Raw genomic sequence first — 23,397 nt, forward strand, 5'->3', positions numbered from 1 at the left:
AATCCCTTGTCAGACAACACCAAATTATTAAAATGTGAGTCGTCTACCTTCACCTTTCATCCTCTCTATTTTAAAAAAATTCTCATTATTTTAGTCTATCGGTCAAAATTATAGTTTGTATAATATTAATCTTGTGTTTGACCTTACATCATTCACCCATACAAAATAGAAACAAGAGTTGATTTTTGTATATCTTTTTATCTGACGCCAACAAGATGCCTTGTTATGAAAGTTAAAGCAAGACTAAAGAAACATAACTAAGTTGGTTAAACCGAGCAAGACTAAAGAAACATAACTAAGTTGGTTAAACCGAAAGGCCTAAAAACTGTTATCATGGTAGAATGCAGAAAAAAAATCTCAAACTTTGTATTGATATGCGCCCTCATAATCCACACAATAAATGGCGCAAACGACACCATTAACCTTTCCGAAAGCATTAGAGATGGCGAAACACTGGTTTCATCAGGTGGGATGTTCGCGCTTGGATTTTTCAGTCCAGGAACCTCTACCAACCGGTATTTGGGCATATGGTACAACAAGATACCAAATCAGACAGTGGTTTGGGTTGCCAACAGAGAAGCTCCACTCACAAATAAAACCGGCGTCTTAACAGTGACGGAGCCTGGAATTTTGTCGCTTCTCAACGAAACCAACAGCTCAATATGGTCCACCAACAGATCCCGAAGCGTGCAGAATCCAATTGCACGGCTGCTGGATTCAGGGAATCTTGTGGTGAAGGATGCAGACGATGATGATTACCTATGGCAGAGCTTCGACTATCCGTGCGACACGTTTCTCCCCGGCATGAGCTTAGGATGGAACTATGCGAGCGGGGTGGAGAGCTACATCTCTTCGTGGAGGAGCGAGAGCGACCCTGCCCCGGGGAGGTACTCAGTCCACATCGATCCCACTGGATACCCGCAGTTGCTGACCAAGGAAGGTAGTACTCTTAAAAAAAGGATGGGGCCGTGGAATGGGGTTAGATTGAGTGGTGGACCAAATTTAAGCGGTGATTCCGTGTATAATATATCGTTAGAGATGAGTAATGATGTGGTCAAGTATAGGGTAGATACGCTTGATCCATCAGTTATTTGGAGGTCTGTTCTGACAAACAATGGCGATTCAGGCCGCTGGATTTGGAGCACTCAAGCCCACATCTGGACTCCTTACACAAGAACAGTGTCAGATTCATGCGACAAATACAATTCTTGTGGTGCGAATGGCTTTTGTGATGGGAACTCGGCATTTTGTCGATGCCTAGATAGGTTTGAGCCTAGAGATAAACAGCGTTGGGGCAGAGCAGAGTGGTGGGGTGGGTGTGTTAGAAAGGCGGATTTGAACTGTTCTAACGATGTGTTTTTGAGTTATCCAGAGATTAAATTGCCAGATGCAAGAAACTCTACAATCAGAGATGAGAACATTACGCTCCAAGAATGTGAAGCAGAATGCAAGAGGAACTGTTCTTGCACGGCGTATACGCGGTTGGATATCAGAGGTGAGGGGAGAGGCTGCTTGTTTTACTATGGGGAATTGATTGATATCAGAACATTGTTTACAGGAGGGCAGAATCTTTATATTAGATTGGCTTCTTCAGAATCTGTTGCAGGTATCAATTTCATCAACATTTTACCTTGATTACTACCTTTGTTTCATCATATTTCATATACATTTTGTGTGGACAGGAGAAGTTTCAGACGATAATGGGAGGAACAAAGCAATAATCATAGCGAGTTTGACATCCATAACGGGAATGGTTCTTGTTTGCGCAAGCCTCTATTTGATTATAATGCGAAAGAGAAAGGAGGCGATGGGGACACAAGAAGGTACATGTTTATGGAGAGTGTGCATTTAGGTTGAAAAGTATATCACCATAGATGTATCTGTTAGTGCGCTTACTTGCCTGATTTTTCCACATCTGTAGAGGCATTTAGTGCAAATCGTGTTAAAGAAGCAGAGATTCCATTCTTCAGCTTCTCAACAATCTTGAAAGCTACTGATCATTTTTCTTCAAAGAACAAGCTCGGTGAAGGTGGATGCGGACCTGTTTACAGAGTATAATACGTACAAATCCTGTGTCAAATTTAGATTGTTTTTTATTACGTTCCACATTTGAAAGTTTGGTCTGTAGGGCAAGTTAGAAGACGGACAGGAAATAGCAGTAAAACGTCTCTCAAAAACCTCATCACAAGGAGTTGATGAGCTCAAGAATGAAGTAATGTTGATAGCCAAACTTCAGCATCGCAATCTCGTGAGGACGTTAGGGTTCTGTGCTGAAGGAGAGGAGAGCATGTTGATCTATGAATACATGCCGAATCATAGCCTCGACTTTATTTTATTTGGTCAGACAAAATTACTCAATATGTTTATTACACTACACCAAAACAAAAGTGTCAACTCCCCAATCTGTTTAAACAGATCAAACAAAGAGTATGTCACTTGACTGGCGAAAACGGTTTCACATTATCAACGGAATCGCAAAGGGGCTGTTGTATCTCCATCAAGATTCGAGATTAAGAATCATCCATCGCGACCTCAAAGCTAGCAACATTCTGCTCGATGCAGACATGAATCCAAAGATATCAGACTTCGGATTAGCGAGGAGTTTCGGAGGGAACGAAACAGAAGCTCGAACGCGCAGAGTTGTGGGAACATAGTAAGAACACTAGTGGTTGTGATGATGTATTTAAATATTCAATTCGTAACACTAATTCTCACTCCATGCGCAGTGGATACATGTCTCCAGAATACGCGGCAGACGGGCTGTTCTCAGTCAAATCCGACGTGTTCAGCTTCGGTGTGCTGGTGCTAGAAATTGTGAGCGGGAAGAGGAACAGAGGATTCTTCGTCAAAGATGATAATCTCAACCTTCTTGGACACGTACGTCTCTATCACTCCTATCTTTTTAACAGACATAACAAAGTAGGATGTTTTTGAACAGGCGTGGAGGCATTATAAACAAGGCGACTCCATCAAACTAGTGGATCCGGCTCTAGGCGAGGCGTTTGATGCGGCGCAGGTGGTGCGGTCAATTAATGTGGGGTTGTTGTGCGTGCAGAATTATGTTGAAGATAGGCCAAACATGTCTGCAGTAGTATTTATGTTGGGAAATGAAGTTGCATTACCTCAGGCTAAGCAGCCTGGTTTCATGGCAGAGAGAGATGTTTTAGCTTATCGCAGATTTAGTAGCTCAAATGCAGCAAACTCACTTAATCATATTACAATTACTATGGCAGAGGGTAGGTAGATAGGGGAAATTAGCTACACAATGTGTAATACACATTGCCGTTAGGATCCTTACACGTGTATTGTTAATAAAGTGACTTTTGGTTTGGTTTTGCTCGACCGGTTCGAGTTGCAATTGTCAAATACCACCCAACCCATTTTGTCAAATACCACTTCTCCCCCAGGATACTTACACGTGTCCCTATAAATTGTGTAGCCTTTTCTTTGTATTTTTGAATTCTGATTTTTAGATGTTTCCTCCCAGTTGTTACTGACTTGATGATGGAATCTTGTTCCTGGGTGCATGATGATGGAATATATATATATATATATATATATATATATATATATATATATATATATATATATATATATATTATGGGTTTGTGGAGGATTTATCAAATAAACGCTCCTTTTTAACAGTTGAGTTTGTTACTTGTTTTGGATCAATTTTGTTGTGATTATGTTCGGATCAAAGCAGTCTACATTAGAATTAGAGAAACCGAAAAAACACATAAATATAATTAAATAGATTTTATCATTTTGAAGACATTCAAACAGCAAAAAATTTCAATGTTAACAAAACGCTTGGATTTGAGTTTATAGCATCATTGGAACTATGGTCTTAAATCGAAGGTATTGTATGTCAAGAGTTTTTAAAAAAATAATAAAATAAAAAAATTAATTAAAACAATTGTGTGTCAAGATTTTGGGAACAATAATCATTGTGAGAGTTTTAGGCTTCTTGATATGCCTGCAAGGGTAATTGAAAGAAGGAATAAATGATAGGTTGATGTATAAAAATTGTAGTAATTTGACAAAATTAATAAAATTACCTCTGGAGAGCAAAGAACATAGAATGAGAAGTCTTTTGAACAAGATTATGTTTTGATAAATTTTCAGAAAATGAGAATGGTCAACGTCGGTTGGTGGGTGAAATAAATCTATATAATATATAAAAGATGAATTTTTTTTCCTCCATATTTTTCCTCTTTCTTTTCTTTTCCTCAAATTTAATTTATGCATATTATATATAAGTTCGTGACAAAATATTTAATATGTTATAAAAATCATCAAAAATAAATTTAAATCGAATAAATTATGAAAATTTGAAAATATTATTTTCTCTCTTCGTTAATATTTTACTAACTTTTTATTTATGTTTGTGTATGAAAAATATTTATTTATTTATTATGACATGTAATACTCTATAATAAAAATGTGTAATGTTAATTTTCGTTATTAAATAATTTAGAGAAATTGATGTGTTTATTTTATTTTTAAAATAAATTTTTATATTTATTTAAATTTAAATTCTATTTAATATTTATACTTATTTATTTAAACATGTCGTTTAATTTCGATGTTCGTTGTGCATAACACGGCTAGGCTTACTAGTAATACTATGAATTTTGGGATGATACATGATTCGCAGAATATGTGGATGAAGCAGATTACAACACGTAAATCTCATCTTCAAAATAAAATTATTTACAATATATCCAAAATTTATGGCCTTCCATAGCTATATTAAACTTTTATCCAGATAGAAAAATAAATAAGACAAAATTTGAATTGAAATTTTGATAGTGAAAATTTTATTTATGAGATATAATCTTTATTCAAAGTCGTCGCGCTTTTGAAATAGTCATTTTGAAAAAAAAATCACAATATTTGGTCACTAATTAAAACAAAAGTTAATAGCCGAAAAATACACAAACTATCACCAAATTCGTTAGATAATTTTAGAGGAATTTTTTTTGGTACATGGTGGAATTAAATTTTCGGACTTGACATTCAATTTTAGATTTATTTATTTATTTATTTATTTATTTATTTTAATCTTACTTTGATTTCATAATCCCCGATTATTTTTTCACGAATCTTACTTTAATTTTATAATTTTCAATTGTATTTTCACTAATCTTACTTCAATTTCATAATCCCCAATTGAAAATAATATTTCTATTGCATATAAATAAATAACATGACTTTGTTAAGTCAGTTATTAATATGAAGACAATAATTATTGACTTGCTCAATAATCTGCTAGCGGTTCTCACGCGTAGTTAATAGGCATAAATTAAGTCATTCTCTGGATCTCGCGTATATATATTCAGATCATTGAAATAACTTTAAAATCATAATCTATATGAACCTTAAAGATTAATAAATAAAGAGGCGGGGTATTACATCAAATCACCATTGAATTTGAGAATCCCCAATTCATTTCCATGAAATCATACTTGAATTTGAGAATCCCCTAAACAATTTCATCAAATCATACTTGAATTTGAGAATCTCCAATCAATTTCATCAAATCATCAATTCATTTCCATGAAATCATACTTGAATTTGAGAATCCCCAATTTCATTTCCATAAATTAGTAAAGAATTGGTTTAATTGCCCATAAAATACTGAATTTTTGTCCAATTCTAATTTTGCACACAAATTTTGAACTATAGCGTGATATGCTAAACTTTTGATTTTATTTGATTTTGCTACTAATTTAAATTCCGGCCAAATATAAGACTAATATGGAGTACCAACATTTGACGTGGCGTATTTATAATAAAAAAAAAAAGAAACACAAAGCAAATAACCCAAATTTTCAATAACTTAATATATCAAATTAAATAAGTAGTAATTCACACGTTTAAATCTACTTTTTTTTTAGTTCACTATTACAAAACTTATTACTCCAATATATACAATAGAAGTCATTCAAATATTATAAACATATATAGTATATAAAAAAAAAAATCTTTAGATAATGAAAATTTAATAAAATTTATCATGTAGCTAAATAATTTTTTGATATATTAAGTTATTGATAATTAAAATATTCTTTGGTTGACACACCTAAATTCGAAGAATCCCCTTACTATTATTGAATTTATTCAATTAATTAATTCAACTAAAAAAATACTACTATTATTTGATTTGATATTTTAAATTATTGACAATTTTAGTTATTTGCTTTGTGTTCTTTTTTTATTGATAAGAAATTAAATAAAAAATATATTATTTTACCAACTAATTGCCACGCAAGAATAAATACGTACGCTACGTCGAAATTGGCACACCATATTTCATATTAGCTTGGTATTTGGCCCGAATTTGAATTAGTAGCAAAATCAGATAACATTAAAAGTTTAGTAATTATCACGTCACGGTTCAAAGTTTGTGTGCAAAATCAGAATTGGATGAAAGTTCAATATTTTATTGGCAATTAACCCTAAAGAATTTGAAAATTCCCTAATCAATTTCATCAAATCATATACTTGAATTTGAGAATCCCCAATTCATTTCTATAAGATTAGTGTGAAATCAATTGAGAATTTTGAAATTGAAGTAAGACTAGTGGATATTAGTGGGAAATCAATTGAGGTTTTGAAATCGAAGTAAGATTAGTGCAAATGCAATTGGGGATTATGAAATTGAAGTAAATTTAGTCGCAAATCAAATCAAGATTCTTACTAAGAATGTTAGATTCTTACTAGTGAATCACTAATCAAATCAAGGTTCTTATGTTATAATTCTAAGATTCTCACTAAGAATCTTAGCTTAGATGAGTGAATCACTAATCAAATCAAGATACTTATTATGAATCTTAGATTCTTGCTAAGAATGTTAGATTCTTACTAGGGATCACTAATCAAATCAAGATTCTTATGTTATAATTCTGAGATTCTTACTAAGAATCTTATATTAGATGAGTGAATCATTAATCAAATCAAGATTTTTATAAGAATCTAACATGAAAATCTTGATTTGATAAAAATCTTGATTTGATTAGTGATTCACTAGTAAGAATCTAACATTCTTAATAAGAATCTTGATTTGATTAGTGATACACTCATCTAATTTAAGATTTTTAGTAAGAACCTTAGAATTATAACATAAGAATCTTGAATTGATTAGTGATTCACTAGTAAGAATCTAACATTCTTAGTAAGAATCTTGATTTGATTAGTGATTCACTCATCTAATCTAAGATTCTTAGTAAGAATCTTAGAATTATAACATAAGAATCTTGCATTGATTAGTGATTCACTAGTAAGAATCTAACATTCTTATTAAGAATCTAAGATTCTTATAAGAATCTTGATTGATTAGTGATGAATCTTTGAATTATAACATAAGAATCTTGATTTGATTAGTGATTCACTAGTAAGAATCTAACATTCTTAGTAAGAATCTAAGATTCTTAATGTATATCTTGATGTGATTAGTGATTCGCTCATCTAAGCTAAGATTCTTTGTAAGAATCTTAGAATTATAACATAAGAATCTTGATTTGATTAGTGATTCACTCATCTAATCTAAGATTCTTAGTAAGAATCTTATAATTATAACATAAGAATCTTAATTTGATTAGTGATTCAGTAGTAAGAATCTAACATTCTTAGTAAGAATCTTGATTTGATTTGTCACTAAATTTACTTCAATTTCATAATCTCAAATTGCATTTGCACTAATCTTACTCCGATTTCAAAACTTCAATTGATTTCCCACTAATATCCACTAGTCTTACTTCAATTCAAAATTCTCAATTGATTTCACACTAATCTTACTTTGATTTCATAATCCCTAATTACATTTGCAATAATCTTACTTCGATTTGAAAACCCCCAATTTATTTCCCACTAATCTCACTTCAGATTGATAATCTCTAATTGTATTTGTACTAATCTTACTTCGATTCCATTATCTTCAATTGATTTTCCACTACTCTTACTTCAATTTCATAAAACTCCAATTGCATTTGCACTAATCTTACTTCGATTTCATAATCCCCGGTTGATTTATACTTATAATTGTTTTAAGGTAACCATGCACGTCAATTGCGCAAATGAATTAAACAGCTATACGAGACATACACGATAGGAGACAAAATATCTTACACAGTTTACTACATAGTAGAATGACATAACTATGTAGATGTCACCTGACCGTGTAGCCAATTATTTTTCCTTTATTCTTACTCTAATTTCATAATCCTCAATTGATTTCTCACTATTTGAACTTCGATTTGAAAACCCCCAATTAATTTCTCAAATCTTACTTTGATTTTATAACCTCCAATTGCATTCCTGCTAATTTTACTTAAACACCCCTAATTGATTTCTCAATAATCTTACTTTGGTTTCATAATCCTCAATTGATTCCCCCTAATCTTACTCCATTTTTTTTGCTAATATTTGTTATTAATATATTATCTTAATAATGATTGTTTTTGGTGGAATTTTTGCTAAGAATTTAGTAACACAAACTCATAAGTTTATAACTTAGAGTTATAAGTTGAAAATCATACTTTAAATTAAGAATGATCATTACCATTAGTGAATCATTAACTAATTGAACTAATTCATCTTAATTATAAGTTTATAACTTAGAATCACAATATGACAATCAAACTTTAACATAAGAATGATCCTTACTATTAGTAAACCATTAACTAATTGAACTAATTATCTCAATTCTAAGTTTATAACTCAGAGTTATAAATTGAGAATCATACTTTGAATTAAAAATGATTATCACCATTAGTGAAACATTAGCTAATTGAACTAATTCATCTCAATTCTAAGTTTATAACTTAATATGAGAATCATAATTTAACATAAAAAATGATCATCACTATTAGTGAATCATTAACTAATTGAACTAAATTAATCTCAAGTATAAGTTTATAACTTAGAATTATAACATGAGAATCACACTTTAACATAAGAATGAAAGAATGATCATCACCATTAGTGATTCATTAACTAATTAAACTTATTCATCTCAATTATAAGTTTATAACTTAGAATTGTAATATGAGAATTATACTTTAACACAAGAATAATCATCACTATTAGTGAATCACGAACTAATTGAACAAATTCATCTCAATTTTAAGTTTAGAACTTAGAGATATAAGTTGAGAACCATACTTTAAATTAAGAACTAATTCATCGAAAAAGATTAGTAGGAATGCCATTGTGGATTATGAAATTGAAGTGATCGAGATTAGTGGAAAATCAATTAGAGGTTTTGAAATCTAAGTAAGATTAGTGCAAATGCAATTAGGGATTAAGAAATAAAGTAAAATTAGTGGGAAAATTGTTTGGGGATTATGAAATCGAAGTAAAATTAGTGGTAATGCGACTATGAAATTGGGGGTTTTGAAATCGAGGTAAGATTAATGCAATTGAAGATTATGAAATTGAAGTAAGATTAGTGGAAAATTAATTGAAGGTTTTGAAATCAAAGTAAGATGAGTGCAAATGCAATTGTAGATTATAATATATAATGAAATCAGTGAGAAATCATTTGGGGATTATGGTAAGATTCAATAGTTAATGATTCACTAATAGTGGCGATCATTCTTATGTTAAAGTATCATTCTCATACCATTCATATTTTCCTTAAATATTTTTTTTATTAATATATCATATTGTTAATATTTTTTAGTAATATATTATCAGAAAATATGTTTCATTAATATATTATCTTAATATATCCTACCATTAATATTTTCCACTAATATTTTTTTATTACTATATAACTTGGAAATATTTTCCATTAATATTTTTATTAATATACTATCCAAAAGTATTTTTCATTAATATTTTTTTTAATATATTATCTTAATATATCATACCATTAATATTTTTATAACGTATATATAGCTTATTTTATAATTATGATTATTGTTAAATATTAAAATTCTAATTAATCTTTGTGTTAGTGGATAACCATATGTCATTCAATTTTTGTATTATTTTTATCAATATATAAAATTTTAAATATAAAATAAATTATAGTATATGCCATTGTAACAGCCCGGCTCCAGAGTTGACGGCTGTCCCCACAGACCAATACGAGTCTTTTCTAGCGTGTTTTGTCCTCACTCGCACGCTCCCTAAGAAACTTCCCAGGGGGTCACCCATCCCGGAATTGCTCCAAGCCAAGCACGCTTAACCTTGGAGTTTCTTCCGTGTGGGCACCAGAAAAGAAGATGCATCTTATTGATATGAGTAGCACCTATCAAATCACTTAAGCTCTCCTCGAATATGCAGTCCCATACCTGCATATTCTTGGAATCCCTCTCGTTCGGGTGTGTTTCGGTTCATCCCTGCGCCCCTCCGCTTGGAAGTCTTAACCGGAGCCGCTCCTTGTCCGTGCCTCTTTTGCACCGGCGATCACTCCGCACTTCGTCCCCGGGCGTCACAGGCCCACCAGCTTCCGCTTGGTTCGTCCCCGAACCATACCGTACTGGGAGAGGTTCGGCTCTGATACCACCTGTAACAGCCCGGCTCCAGAGTTGACGGCTGTCCCCACAGACAATACGAGTCTTTTCTAGCGTGTTTTGTCCTCACTCGCACGCTCCCTAAGAAACTTCCCAGGGGGTCACCCATCCCGGAATTGCTCCAAGCCAAGCACGCTTAACCTTGGAGTTTCTTCCGTGTGGGCACCAGAAAAGAAGATGCATCTTATTGATATGAGTAGCACCTATCAAATCACTTAAGCTCTCCTCGAATATGCAGTCCCATACCTGCATATTCTTGGAATCCCTCTCGTTCGGGTGTGTTTCGGTTCATCCCTGCGCCCCTCCGCTTGGAAGTCTTAACCGGAGCCGCTCCTTGTCCGTGCCTCTTTTGCACCGGCGATCACTCCGCACTTCGTCCCCGGGCGTCACAGCCATAATATAAATTTCACTATATCTGAAAATTTCATTTCTCGCCCTACACCAAAAAACGCCCTCCAAATAAAAGTTAGCGGCAATTTAGGTCTCTTTCTGCTCAATTGTTTCCCTCATTTGCCTCCTTCTCTCATTGATATCTCATCACATAAAATATTTTGATCCATAAAGATGAAACTGAAGGCGTCTCTATCTTCAACATCACCACACATCCTCGCCACCCTTACCATCTCTCTAGGCTGAAATTTGCTCTGCCATCATTCGTCGGTGCCGCTTTCATCACCCTGCACTTGCTGCACTCTCTGCCTTCAATCAATTATTTTTGTTATACATCCTCTTCGCCCTCTCCGAGGCGAAGGGACCCGTCGTCGCCTCAGCCACCAAAACGATTGTCGCAGAGCTTCGGAATTGGATCGTGTCCGAAAACTATGGAGAAGAAACTCAAACATTAGCAGGTGCGGCACCGACAAAAAAGTTTTGCTTTTGCTTATCTTTTCTTTTCTTTTCTTTATTCTTTAGTTTGCCTGTTGTTGAATGCTGACTATATTTTGAAATCACTCTTTGATGAATTTTGTCAAACAGGTGGTGTGGGTGGTCTACACAAGATAGAGCTTCGTATAATAGATGGACCTTCAAATCTATACTCATTTCCACAAAGTTCGAATATGATGGTTTCTGGAAAAAGAATAAGAAAATTAATTGAATTATAATGCCAACAAAGAATGATTTTTTAGACAGACAACTGTACTTCCCAAAACTTAATTTTAATAACTTTTAATAAATAGTTCTTAGTAGCGAACACACATTTCCACAAATAACATAACAATCCACATTTGCACAAAAAATATAATGTGGTCATTTCAGATAGTGATTCCAAGTTTTACAATGAATAGATCAGTAGCATGTATTTTAATCCAACAATATCAAGTTGTTGTCTACAACACATTTCAACTGTTACCATTAAAATTTATATTCGGCAGAAAGAGTTATTAAATAAATCCAACATATTATTTAATTCACAAAACTGGAATAAAATGATAATTTTCGGCCGTCCGTTGGAATTACATAAAAAATTTATACTACAATAACTATCACACACACAGCTAGAACTACTGCGAATTAACAATCTCAAATAAATTTATTTACTTGAAAACGCAAAAAAAAAAAAGGAAAAAAAAACTTAACTACCCACAAAAACACAGATGTTTACTTTATAATCATTACACAATCATTTCGTTCAGACGCTAGGATTACAGTTGCTTCAAAAATTACAAAGAAAACGACGTAAAGTGTTTATGAATGAACTCGGAAAAAAATTCTAGTTGTCGACGAAAAACTACCAGCTACAATCCAACGGTGAGTAAAAAAAATGGAGTAAATATCTAAGCAAACATGAGTGCGAAACGTGTCCTACAAAATTCAAAAATACAAAGGGAGTGCTATGGAAGAATAGGGACACGTGGAAACATCTGAATATGGGAGTGGTATTTCAAAAAAACAGTCAAAATGGGTTGGGTGGTATTTGACAATTGCAACTCGAACCGGTCGAAGAAAACCAAACCAAAAGTCACTTTATTAACAATACACGTGTAAGGATCCTAACGGCAATGTGTATTACACATTGTGTAGCTAAGACATTTCCGTAGATAGGAATAGTCCCAAGCATCCTTTTGTGATTTTTTTTTTTGTAGAAATATATTCCTTGTTTTTGTAAGGGTTTGGAAGTTTTCGAGATTTAGACCTCAAATAGTCTTTTATAAATTGTAAGCATGCATCCAGAAAGAATGTCCCAATTTGGAACAAGAAAAGAGAAACACTAACGATACATGAGCACAACATATACATACTAACATGAATCTAAAGATATTAAATAATTGTCAAACTTTTCCATGTATATCCCAAATGATCATCCTTTGTTGTTGTGGGTTTATGAGGAAATTTATCATGATAAAAGGTAGATAGGAATCAAGACTGTTGTACAGTGTGTTCCACACAAGGTTTCCATCATCTCACACGCTGCTTGCATGCCACCCACTGCTAATTTTCTTTGGAGAATGATGAACAACCCTTCACTTTTGGTTTTCTAATATGGCCTTGTTATATATCACATAGTTTCTAAAACTACATTTTGCATATTTTTAGTATTTTTTATATTTTATTTCTAACTTCGATGATCGCAATTAAAAGAAAATAACATCAAAGCAATATAACTCCAAAAAAAATCTATATTATCTCCGTATTGAAATTCATTTTGATTAAATTTTAATAATACTTTTTATAGATTATGGAGAAATCAATATCATAATCTATACTAATTTTAATATCATAAAAATCAAATCAACCATTCATATATCAGGATATCAAATTAACCATTCATATAGCACTCAATTAACTGCCTTATTTTCTCATTTGAGATATTTACGCAACAAGATTGATAAAGAAATTATAAAGCCCACTGACAATAATGACATAGCACGACTGCACGACTAATTATAAAGCCCAATCCCTCAAAATAAATTATACTCCCTCAGTCCGATTATTAATGGCCTATTTTTCTTTTTGGATTGTTCCATATATAATGGTCTGTTTTCTTATTGAGCTATAATTAACACTTAATTAAAATTTTTAATTAAGACCAACAGAAACCTTGCCTCCCACCATCTACGTCTTCACCGTCTAAATCTGCCGCCCCGTCCGGCTCTGAGGCGCCGTCTCCATCAACCAAGTCCATCGCACCGTCAAGCTCGGAATCACTCTCCACCATCCAAGTATGCCGTGAAATCGAGCTCCCTACGTGATTGCACTAGTTTCTACTTATCTTGGGTATCTTGTTGTTTGTGTCGGGTTTAGAGATCTACAATTAACATTAACATTAAACATGTATCCATACAACTTTTCTCCCAATGAAACTCTCCTTAATACCCTTGCTGAAAAGAAAGGAGCCGTTAATAACGAGACAAAGAGAGTAAAGCCCCACACAAAATTTGGACTAAAATATGGGTAGGGGCCGCGCGAACGCAGGCCCCCACTAGCACAAATTATGGCGTAGGTTCGACCACTTGGGCCGTAAAGCCCCACACAGAAAAAACACAAAATTTGGACTAAAATATGGGTAGGAGCCGCGCGAACGCAGGCCCCCACTAGCACAAATTATGACGTAGGTTCGACCACTTGGGCCGACCTTAGACGGGCGCCCCTCCAAAGTGCAATGGAAGTCGCCAATCTAGGCCATGGGCCTTATGGATCGCACATTGACCCCGTCCAGGTAAGTATGGAACATGATGTCCCATCATTTTATTTTATATTCAATCTGTTCGACATCTTATTTCTATGTTTTCGATGTGGGACACTAGCATGGGTATTAAACTTAACGAATTACGACCTAGATATGATTAATGTGTAATCGGGAAGGCAAAAGAATAACTAGAAGAAACTAAAACCGTATTCACTTTGCACCATATTATTATTGTTATTATTATTTTGTTGGGTAATGATAATATAAAAACTATAAACCCAAAAATTAAGATTAGAAGTTATTAATATCTTTAATAAAATCGTGATTATATCCTAACATTATATATATAAAAGGGAGCTACACATGTTTACCTTATTCATTTATCCTCTATTCCACATATTTTAGTTTCATTTTCGTTTTCTTGTATAAAGAAAAACTGAAACGGGATTAAATAATAAACACTTGTACTTTTAAGTTAACATAAATAGTCAGCGAACTATTGTTAATAAGAAAATAAAAATTTCTTAAAAAATAATACTACAATTTTTTTGGAGTTGCAAATTTTAATAAGATGAGAACGATATTGTTCCTGAAAAAAATGTGTATATAGTGATGGCTTACCATTACATGAATATATAGCCTCGGACAGATCCATTATATTATAACATACACAATTTGAGAAATATTTTACATATCTACAAGCTTGATGTTTCATTCCAGTTACAATCTTGTTTTAATGGTTGTTTACTATGCACATAGTAAAAACAAAACAAAAAGATGGAGTTTGTGTTGACACATTCTATAATGAGCAGTTGGTTATTTCCCATTCTATCTTCCCTGACCCTGACTCCAGGTAATGGTAAGCTGATTCTCTGAATTGGTGGCGTTTGAGCTACTGTAACTGCGGCCGCCGCCTACATCTCTCCCCGCGAAGAAACCGGGTTGTTTGGCCTCAGGCAGTTCAACCTGGTTTCCCAGCATGAAAACCACCGTGGACATGGTCGGCCTATCTTCTTGGCATCTCTGCACGCACAGCAGTCCCACTTGGATTGAGCGCAGCACTTCCGACAAGTTGAACGACTCGCCTACACATGGATCCACTAGCTCGCATGACTTTCCTTCCTTGGATAGTGTCCACGCCTGCGTTCACTCCACCAATTAGAGTTCAGTTTTATCTAACTGCTTCACTTGTACAAATCATACTTACATATCCCAGAAGGTTTAGGCTGTTTTCGTTGTGGTCGTCGTGGCAGAATCCTCTGTTTCTCTTTCCGCTCACAATTTCCAGCACAAGAACACCAAAGCTGAACACGTCTGATTTGATTGAGAACATACCGTCTATTGCATATTCCGGAGACATGTATCCGCTGCAGCACCACAACATTCGCCATGTCACAATATATACAGATAGAAAGTAATCAATAATTGCTGGTCTTCTTCTTACTATGTTCCCACAACTCTACTCGTCTGAGCCTGAGTCTCGTTCCCTCCGAAACTCCTGGCTAGGCCGAAGTCGGATATCTTTGGGTTCATCTCGGCATCCAGCAGTATGTTGCTGGCTTTGAGGTCGCGATGGATGATTCTCAACCTCGAGTCTTGATGCAGATATAGTAGTCCCTTGGCAATTCCAGTGATGATGTTGAATCGTTTTTTCCAATCAAGTAACATACTTTTTGTTTCATCTGTCAAAAACATATATAAAGCCAAGTCAGTTCTCTCTTCTGCTAAGATATATCGCTCATTGCTAGTTGATATATATATATATATATGACCAAAAAGGCTCACCAAATAAGATAAAATCAAGACTCTTGTTAGGCATGTATTCATAGATCAACATGCTCTCTTCTCCATCAGCACAACATCCTAACGTCCTCACCAAATTCCGATGTTGAAGTTTGGCTATCAAGATCACCTCATTCTTCAATTCATCCACTCCTTGTTTGGAGGTTTTTGACAAGCGCTTAACCGCGATTTCCTGCCCGTTTTCAAGAACTCCCTAGTTTCAAAATGTTGTTAATTAGTTCATATGCATTTCGTAGACTATGCTCATTTATGAATTTTGTTATACCTTGTAAACAGGTCCAAATCCACCCTCACCAAGCTTGTTATCTATTGAAAAGTTGTCTGTAGCTTTCAAGATTAATGGTAAGCTGAAGAATGGCAGATCTGCCTCTTGGCCTAGACTTCCACTATATTGCCCTGCACAATGGTAAATGAACCTTATAACTACTTAACTTGTTTTTTTCTCCATAATTGTTGATCACAATATTCATACCTTCTTTATAAGGATTTGAATCTTTCTTCCTCTTCCAAACACAGATCAAAATCAGGACAAGGAAGATAAGAACTGTCGCGGCCATTGATGCAAGACTCGCTACGAGTTTCACTCTTTTCCTCCTTTTAGACTCTGCATCTTTTTCTATCCAAACAAAACACCAATAACATCAAGAAATATATCCCCACATAAAAATAAAGTATTGATGTAAATTGTTACCTAAATCAGCAGAAGCAATTCTGATGTAAAGTTCATCCCCACCTACAGCCATAGTCCTAGCATCAAACAACTCCCCATAGTAAAACAGACACCCACTCGTCTCCTCCCTAATATCCAACTGCTTGTACGCCGTGCACGAACAATTCTTCAAGCACTCCGCCTCGCAATCCGCCGGCAGCATTTTCCGGTCATCGAACGTCGTGTTCCGCGCGTCCGGCAGCTTCATCCCGGAGTACTTGAAGAACACATCTCCCTCACACGCCAAGGCAGTCCTCGCCACGCACCCTAGGGACAAATTCCCTTCATCTCTATGCACGAATCTATCCATACACCTGCAGATCGGAGAGTCTCCGACGCTGCAGACGCCGTAGGCGCCGCACGCGTTGTAGTTGTCGCAGGCGTCCGCTTCGAGATTGTAGGTCATCCAAGACTTGCTCTGGTCGTTCCATATCCACCGCACTCCGACGCCCTCGAGGCTCAGCGTGAGACGAGCTATGACCGATCCGTCGACGTTGTCCTCGCCGTACTTGACCTCGTTCTTGTTCATGTTCAGCGTCGGATTGTTCCTCGTCCCGGGCGAGCCGCTGAACCGGACCCCGTTCCACGGCCCGAGCCGGAACTTGACGGTTTTGCCCCTCCTGACGATTATCTGCGGATAGCCGGTTGGGTCCAGGTGAGCTGTAAAGTCACCTGGACTTGGGTCGTCGTGGCTCTTCCACGACGACAGGTAGGTCTCGACCCGCGTGTCGAGATTCCAGCCTAGGCTCATCATCCCGGGTAGATAGGTGTCGGTGGGATGATCGAAGCTTTGCCAGAGGAGATTCTCCGCATCCTTCACCACCAGATTCCCGGAGTCTAATAATTGTACGGCTGGATTCTGCGGCGTTGTTGCTGTAGTGGATGACGACCATACGGTGGCGTTTGTCTCGTCGAGAAGCAGCAAAAATCCCGAGTCGGTGAGTGTTAAGGCGCCGGATTTTGTGGTGAGCGGAGCTTCTCTGTGGGCGAGCCAGACGTATGTGTTGGGTTTAATGTGGTTGTACCATATGCCGACGTATCGATTTGTGGAGTTGGCGAGACTGAAGAATCCGAGGGCGAACATGCCACCTGATGATACCAGTGTTTCTCCATCTCTGATGCTTTCAGATTTGTTTATAGTGTCGTTTGCAGCAGAAATTGTATGACCTATAAGACAGGAGATCAGTATAGAAAGCACGATTTTGTTTCGACGCTCAATCATTCCTGATTCTTTGTTTTCTTCTTCTTCAACTATATTTATTTGTTATATTTATCTCGTGGATGTTTCTTTTAAGTTCAAATGCTGTATGTTGAAGCACGGCACCATTAATGATTACTATATCTCAATTCAAGATTAATCCGGTCCCCCGCTATTTAACTAATGAGAACTACGCTATCTAATGAGAACTAAAAACCTTAATTTAGAGAGTGTTTGGCTGAGCTTATAAGCTCCTCAAAACAGCTTATAAGCTGTTCAGGAGCTTATAAGCTTCTTCAAGTGTTTGACAAAATAAGCTTCAAAACAGTCTATAAGCTCCAAATTTAAGCTCCCAAAAAAATAAATTCCTCTACCCCAATTTATTTTTTTATAATCTCATATGTAATAATTATTTTATAAATATTTTTCAACTATAATTTATTATTTTCATCATATATCATTCAAATTCATTTATCTTCGATTTTTTTTCTCTAAAAAATATTTCTCTCTCTAGCTTATAAGCTCAATTATCCAAACACTTTGACAACTTATAAGCTCTTAGAAAACTACATCTTATAAGCTCTTGAAACATCTTATAAGCTCCAAGAGCTTATAAGCTCTTTAAAATAAGCTTAGCCAAACACCCTCTTAGAACATCACCAACGTTTGCACCCATAGTGGGTGCAATAGAAGTGGTCTCACTTCTATTGCACCCACTCCAACAATGGTATTGCACTCACTTGAGTGCAATAGATTTTATTTTATTTTTGAATTAGTTTTATTCTAGTTTCCATTTTAAATTTACAATAATTGATAAATTAAAATTTCATTGAATTAAAATTCAAATCCTACATTGATTGAAATAAAGTTGCAATACAAGAAATTAAAATCCTAAATTACTTAAATTAAAACAAACATAAAATAAAAAATCCTAAAAATCTAGGGGATGTTGTTTCGTTGCTTGATCTCCGCCACCTTGCACATGTGAAAAGCCAATTCGTCGGAATTCATTTGAGAGGTGTCCCGACTCATCAACATGCTATCGGCGAGGTCACGTTGAACTTGGGAGAACGTTTCCATTGCAGTCACCATATTCGCCATGTACCCGAGAGCTTTTTGGTTATCCTCCGACGTCTCTTCGGCCTTTTTCTTGCCTTTCCGTTTGTCTCTCTTGGTCGCCTTTTGCCCTTGGGGTCGGGTGCAGATACTCGCGTCGCTAGAAGTCGTTGTGGGAAGACCGTCGGAGCCCTTTGATCGTTTGTCCGAATGGACATCGGAGTGAACATCCTCGCCGAGACTTGCAAATTTCTTGGACTCGCGCAAGATCTTCCATGCATGCGGATACCGGAACGGAACACGGTACTCGGCTAGCCACATTGCCTCTGCTTGCTCCAGGATTTGACCATCACTCATGCCTGATTTCCATTTATCGTGACATTTTTTGTGCATGGCCTCAAACCTCTTCGAATCCTTCGCCACCCGTTGAAAGTGAGATTTGATTTGCGTGACGTCGCGTGAAATAGATCCTCGGGGCTTTTCAGCATTGTATTGGGTGCAGAGGGAGCCCCAAAACTTCGCCCCTTTTTGGTCGACACCCACCACAGAGTCGTGGGTGTGCTCGCAATACAAACGGCAAATTAGCACCATTTCTGGCGGATAATAGTTGCTACGTTTGGCCGCCGATATAGAAGCAATCTCCTCCACATCGGGCTCGGGGTCGGCAACGGCGGCAAAGCGGGGGTTCAAATTGGTGGCCGCCGCTTGAAAGGCATTCGATTCTTGCGTGAATGGCGAGAATCCTTGCCTGGAAGCATTTGATTCGCCGGGGGATGGATTTTGAGGGTGTTCATGCCAATAGTTACTCCAATCGCCTTCCATTGCTATTTGTTGAAATAATATAAGTAGAAGATGAAGAAGAAAATGAGGAGAATGATGAATGTTTGAGGTATTTGTTGATATATATATAGAGGTTAAGAATAAAAAAAAAAAAAGGAAAAAAAGCCAACGGAAAAAAAAAACGGATAGAAAATAACGGCTACTGCCGATTTTAATTTTTTTTTTCAATTTTCCTTTTTTCTTTTTTTTTGGTTTGAAAATGGGCGCGTGTAAACACGCCCCCTCCTTCGCTCCCACAGCCACCGAGTGCGTTCCATCGCCCCCCCCCCTTCGCACCCGGGTGCAGCAACGGCGCTGGGTGCGATAGGCCGGGTTCGATACGGCCTTCGCACCCAGTGTTGGTGATGCTCTTAATAATCAAATCATGATTTTTTTTCGCAAATTCAAATCATCCATGTGAAAATCTCGCATAACTAGCATAAGATATTGCAAGTTACTTCGATTTTTTCCTCCGGATTAATCATGTATAATTAAGGGATGTTTATTTTTCATAACCGATCAAATACATAATTGAGTATTTCTATCTTTTGTTAATAGGGTATATCTAATTCCACCTATTAATGCATCAAGTAAACTTAATTCAAATGGTAAAAATTATGAAGGTTTTGGAATATCCCAAAAATTTTAATATATCTTAGTAAACACTATTTAAGGAGTATTCTCCCTATAACTCAACCTATATATATTAGGGGCTGATTATCGTGAGAACTGAGAACACTGCAAAGACGTTTAGAGTTATTGCATTCTTCGTGAAGTTAACTGCACTTTGAAAAAATGAAAAAGAAAATAAAAATTTCGCTCCTTTTAACTAGGATTCGAGCTTATGCGCTACATTCTCATTTAAGTAAGGGTTCTCATTTGATATATATATATATATATATATATATATATATATATATATATATATATATAGGGGAGGGCTACGGTAAAAACACTTCTTAAAATATAAATATAAACGTTTTTTAATGTACGAATTTTATCCAACAGGGTTACGAATTCATCAAACATGGTTACGAATTGTGAAAATAATTTTTTGCTACCTTTAGGATTCGAACTCAGGACCACGAATTCATCCAACAGGGTTACGAATCAACCGTAGATCTTGATGATCTAAGGGCTGAAAATCATTTATATTTTATACACTTAAGAGTGTTTATATATATATATATATATAGGAAAAAAGTTGAGGACTTTTCTCTCTCGGTGAAAATGGGTTTCAAACCTGCGAATTAACTCACGTTGACCGGCACACCTCCGTTGCCGACGTTCTCGGTGGCTTCGACCAGGTAGAGCCTCCGGTGCAGCAGCCGACCTCCTCCGTGAGCAGCAGCAGGCGTTCCGTGAGCAGCAGCCGCCGTGACCAGCAAAGGAGTTGCAGCAGCCGGCGTTCCGTGAGCAGATCTCCGTTGAGCAGCAGCAGCAGTCGGCGTCGTCTCCACCTACGGCCCGTTGCAGCAGAGCAGAAGAGAGGAGAGATCTGCACCGGTCGGCCGGAGGAGCATCGACAGCCGCTGAGACGCGCTGCCGCCAGCCCCAGATCTCGGAGCTCGCTGCGCGACTGTCTCTCGCCGATCTCAGCTGCGCGACTGCACTGCGGCTCACAGCTCGTCTGCGCGGCGCTGCCTCTCCCCACCGTACCGGTGACCGGCGTCATCGGCAGTCCCTCTGTGCCTGCGCGGCACCGGCTATCCACAAGCCCGGCGATCGGCGTCCCCTTGGCAGCAGTCAACCAACAGGCGGTGGCTGCGTTTCTGGTGGCCAAACTCTGGTGGCCGGATCCGACAGCGTGGTGGACCGATCTGGTGGCTAGTCCTTGGCGTCTCCAACCTCCACAAACAAGGAGTTTTTTGGTACCACATGACTTCTCCGGGAGGTCTGAATCTCCCAATAGTTTCGAACAATTTTGCCTGCAATAATTCCCCGATGAATGACTACACAAAGACTGGTGCGGGCTTGGCTGGCGGTAACGGAGCAGATTCTGCTTTTGTGGAGGAACGAGAAGTTGCTATACCCAACGCCACAGCTATCTCAAACCCTAATGATTCGGATGTGGGGGCTGATAACATGCCCAAATCCAAATCGTATGCTGATATCACGATGAACAGGCCACCGAGACGTCCCGACCTAGCTGCTCATCGGTTTCACTCATTACGTCCCACCAAAGAGGGAGAGCAGTTCTCCTTAAAAGTTCCACAGCACCTATATGCGCAAGAAGTCAGTAAGGAATTCTCTCATGCTATTATTGGTCGTCTTTTCCTTCGTAAAGGAGACAAACCTCAACCTGCATTGCTTCTCAAGGCAGAACTTCACAAAATTTGGAAATTAGAATCTGAGTGGCAACTTATTCCTCTTGGGAAAGGGTATTATACGCTGGTTTTTCGGACTCCTGAAGACAAAACTCGTGCTAAAGCCAAGCCGGTCTGGGAATTATCTTGTGGTCATGTACGTCTTAGAGAATGGTCCAAACACTTTGATCCATTTAAAGAGAATTCTTCCATGGCGAATGTATGGGTGAGGATACATTATTTGCCAATTGAGTATTGGCATCCTGAGATTCTAGCCGGGATTGGGCGGTACATTGGTCATCCTATTAAAATTGACGGAGCCTCGGCCCGTCGTGATTTTGGGCAGTTCGCGCGCCTTCTTATTGAGTTAGATATGTCCAAATCCTTTCCTACTACTCTCTTAATTGATAACGATTCTTTTTCGTTCTATGTTGAATTCACGTATGAGAATTTACCTTTCTATTGCTCAAAATGTAAACTTACAGGACATCCCACCGAAAAGTGTCGGAAAATCTCCGTTAAGAAGACAGTTGTGGAAGAGGATGTTAAAGATAGAAGTCAAATGCCTTTGGTTAAAAATGGGAAACAGTGGCAACCTATCTCTGGTGATGCTAGAGACGAGAGAGAACATGAGCAGGAGACAGCCAAGGGAGATAGGCCGGTTGAGGTGGGTTCGAGAAGCGACATACAGGTTTCCACAGCTCGTTCGGACCCGGGATGTTACTCACTTCAGAAAAATGATCACCATAAACAGTTAAGCTTGCCGGTTTCGGCGTCGAACAACAGTTTTGCCCTGTTGGATAACGAAGGCACTGAATTGCTTGAAGAACCGGAGCAGCAGCGGCGGGTACCTCTTTCTAGGGGTAAATCTTTGGATGATTCCAATTCTGCTGAACACTACGGCCCTGATAGGTTGGCCGAGTGTCTAAAACCTTGTAAAAACTCGGTGTTTGATCAGCCAGTCAACATTTCTGCGATCAATGATGGACATATCTCGGAGGAGGTTTCGGATGAGGATGAAGAAGTGAACTATGACAGCAGTGGGAAGTACGTTTCCACAACGGATGATATTGCTGTTAATAATGCCTTGAAAGCTCAAAGACTTGAGCAGATTTTGGCGATAGCTAAAGCGCCCATGCCAGAAACAGTTGCTCCTGCTAAGCGACGAGGAAGACCATCCAAACAGGACCAAGCTGCTAGGGCAGCGAAGAACACAGCAAACAGGCCAGCGGACACAAGCATTAAAAGTAGACTTCGTAACACGGGGGATACGTCGCGTACTTTTGTGATTGATACAAGTAATAGAGACAGCGCTCTAGCCATGGAGAGCGTCGCCAAAGAGAGCTGGGCGGAAG

The 23,397-nt window shown here is 37.2% G+C and overlaps 4 protein-coding genes and 1 non-coding gene across 5 annotated transcripts in view; 1 reads left to right on the forward strand and 4 right to left on the reverse strand.

Annotated features, from left to right (window-relative positions):
- The window catches only part of LOC131012154 (endoplasmic reticulum oxidoreductin-1-like), a 606,214-nt gene that overhangs the window by 149,916 nt on the left and 432,901 nt on the right, over positions 1–23,397 (reverse strand). The gene's annotated exons all lie outside the window — the stretch shown is intronic.
- On the forward strand, positions 280–3,487 carry LOC131012151 (G-type lectin S-receptor-like serine/threonine-protein kinase At4g27290). The gene is made up of 7 exons (XM_057940070.1): positions 280–1,606; positions 1,683–1,823; positions 1,922–2,052; positions 2,129–2,339; positions 2,416–2,653; positions 2,727–2,877; positions 2,939–3,487. The coding sequence occupies exons 1-7, from the start codon at positions 334–336 to the stop codon at positions 3,242–3,244; spliced, it is 2,451 nt and encodes an 816-aa protein (XP_057796053.1). The 5' UTR covers positions 280–333; the 3' UTR covers positions 3,245–3,487.
- Positions 14,029–14,189, reverse strand: LOC131013749 (U1 spliceosomal RNA). The gene has a single exon (XR_009097833.1). It is a non-coding gene; the product is annotated as a U1 spliceosomal RNA (small nuclear RNA).
- On the reverse strand, positions 14,735–17,993 carry LOC131012152 (G-type lectin S-receptor-like serine/threonine-protein kinase At4g27290). The gene is made up of 7 exons (XM_057940071.1): positions 16,646–17,993; positions 16,427–16,570; positions 16,220–16,350; positions 15,937–16,147; positions 15,596–15,833; positions 15,359–15,518; positions 14,735–15,291 (listed from the first exon to the last, which is right to left on the reverse strand). The coding sequence occupies exons 1-7, from the start codon at positions 17,883–17,885 to the stop codon at positions 14,980–14,982; spliced, it is 2,436 nt and encodes an 811-aa protein (XP_057796054.1). The 5' UTR covers positions 17,886–17,993; the 3' UTR covers positions 14,735–14,979.
- LOC131008360 (uncharacterized) lies at positions 18,793–19,739 on the reverse strand. Its single transcript, XM_057935243.1, has 2 exons — positions 19,016–19,739; positions 18,793–18,836 (listed from the first exon to the last, which is right to left on the reverse strand). The coding sequence occupies exons 1-2, from the start codon at positions 19,737–19,739 to the stop codon at positions 18,793–18,795; spliced, it is 768 nt and encodes a 255-aa protein (XP_057791226.1).

The sequence above is a fragment of the Salvia miltiorrhiza genome, chromosome 2 (genome assembly GCF_028751815.1).
Source record: "Salvia miltiorrhiza cultivar Shanhuang (shh) chromosome 2, IMPLAD_Smil_shh, whole genome shotgun sequence".
In the NCBI taxonomy this organism is placed as follows: Eukaryota; Viridiplantae; Streptophyta; class Magnoliopsida; order Lamiales; family Lamiaceae; genus Salvia; species Salvia miltiorrhiza.

Coding starts and splice junctions, on each gene's coding strand:
- LOC131012152 (XM_057940071.1), bottom strand. CDS start 17,885: ATGATTGAGCGTCGAAACAAAATCGTGCTTTCTATACTGATCTCCTGT. Junction 16,571..16,645: donor AATTGCTTCTGCTGATTTAG/GTAACAATTTAC, acceptor TTGTTTGGATAG/AAAAAGATGCAGAGTCTAAA. Junction 16,351..16,426: donor TTCAAATCCTTATAAAGAAG/GTATGAATATTG, acceptor ACCATTGTGCAG/GGCAATATAGTGGAAGTCTA.
- LOC131012151 (XM_057940070.1), top strand. CDS start 334: ATGGTAGAATGCAGAAAAAAAATCTCAAACTTTGTATTGATATGCGCC. Junction 2,654..2,726: donor CGCAGAGTTGTGGGAACATA/GTAAGAACACTA, acceptor CTCCATGCGCAG/TGGATACATGTCTCCAGAAT. Junction 2,878..2,938: donor ATCTCAACCTTCTTGGACAC/GTACGTCTCTAT, acceptor GTTTTTGAACAG/GCGTGGAGGCATTATAAACA.
- LOC131008360 (XM_057935243.1), bottom strand. CDS start 19,739: ATGGAAGGCGATTGGAGTAACTATTGGCATGAACACCCTCAAAATCCA. Junction 18,837..19,015: donor CAAGAGAGACAAACGGAAAG/GCAAGAAAAAGG, acceptor CACATGTGCAAG/GTGGCGGAGATCAAGCAACG.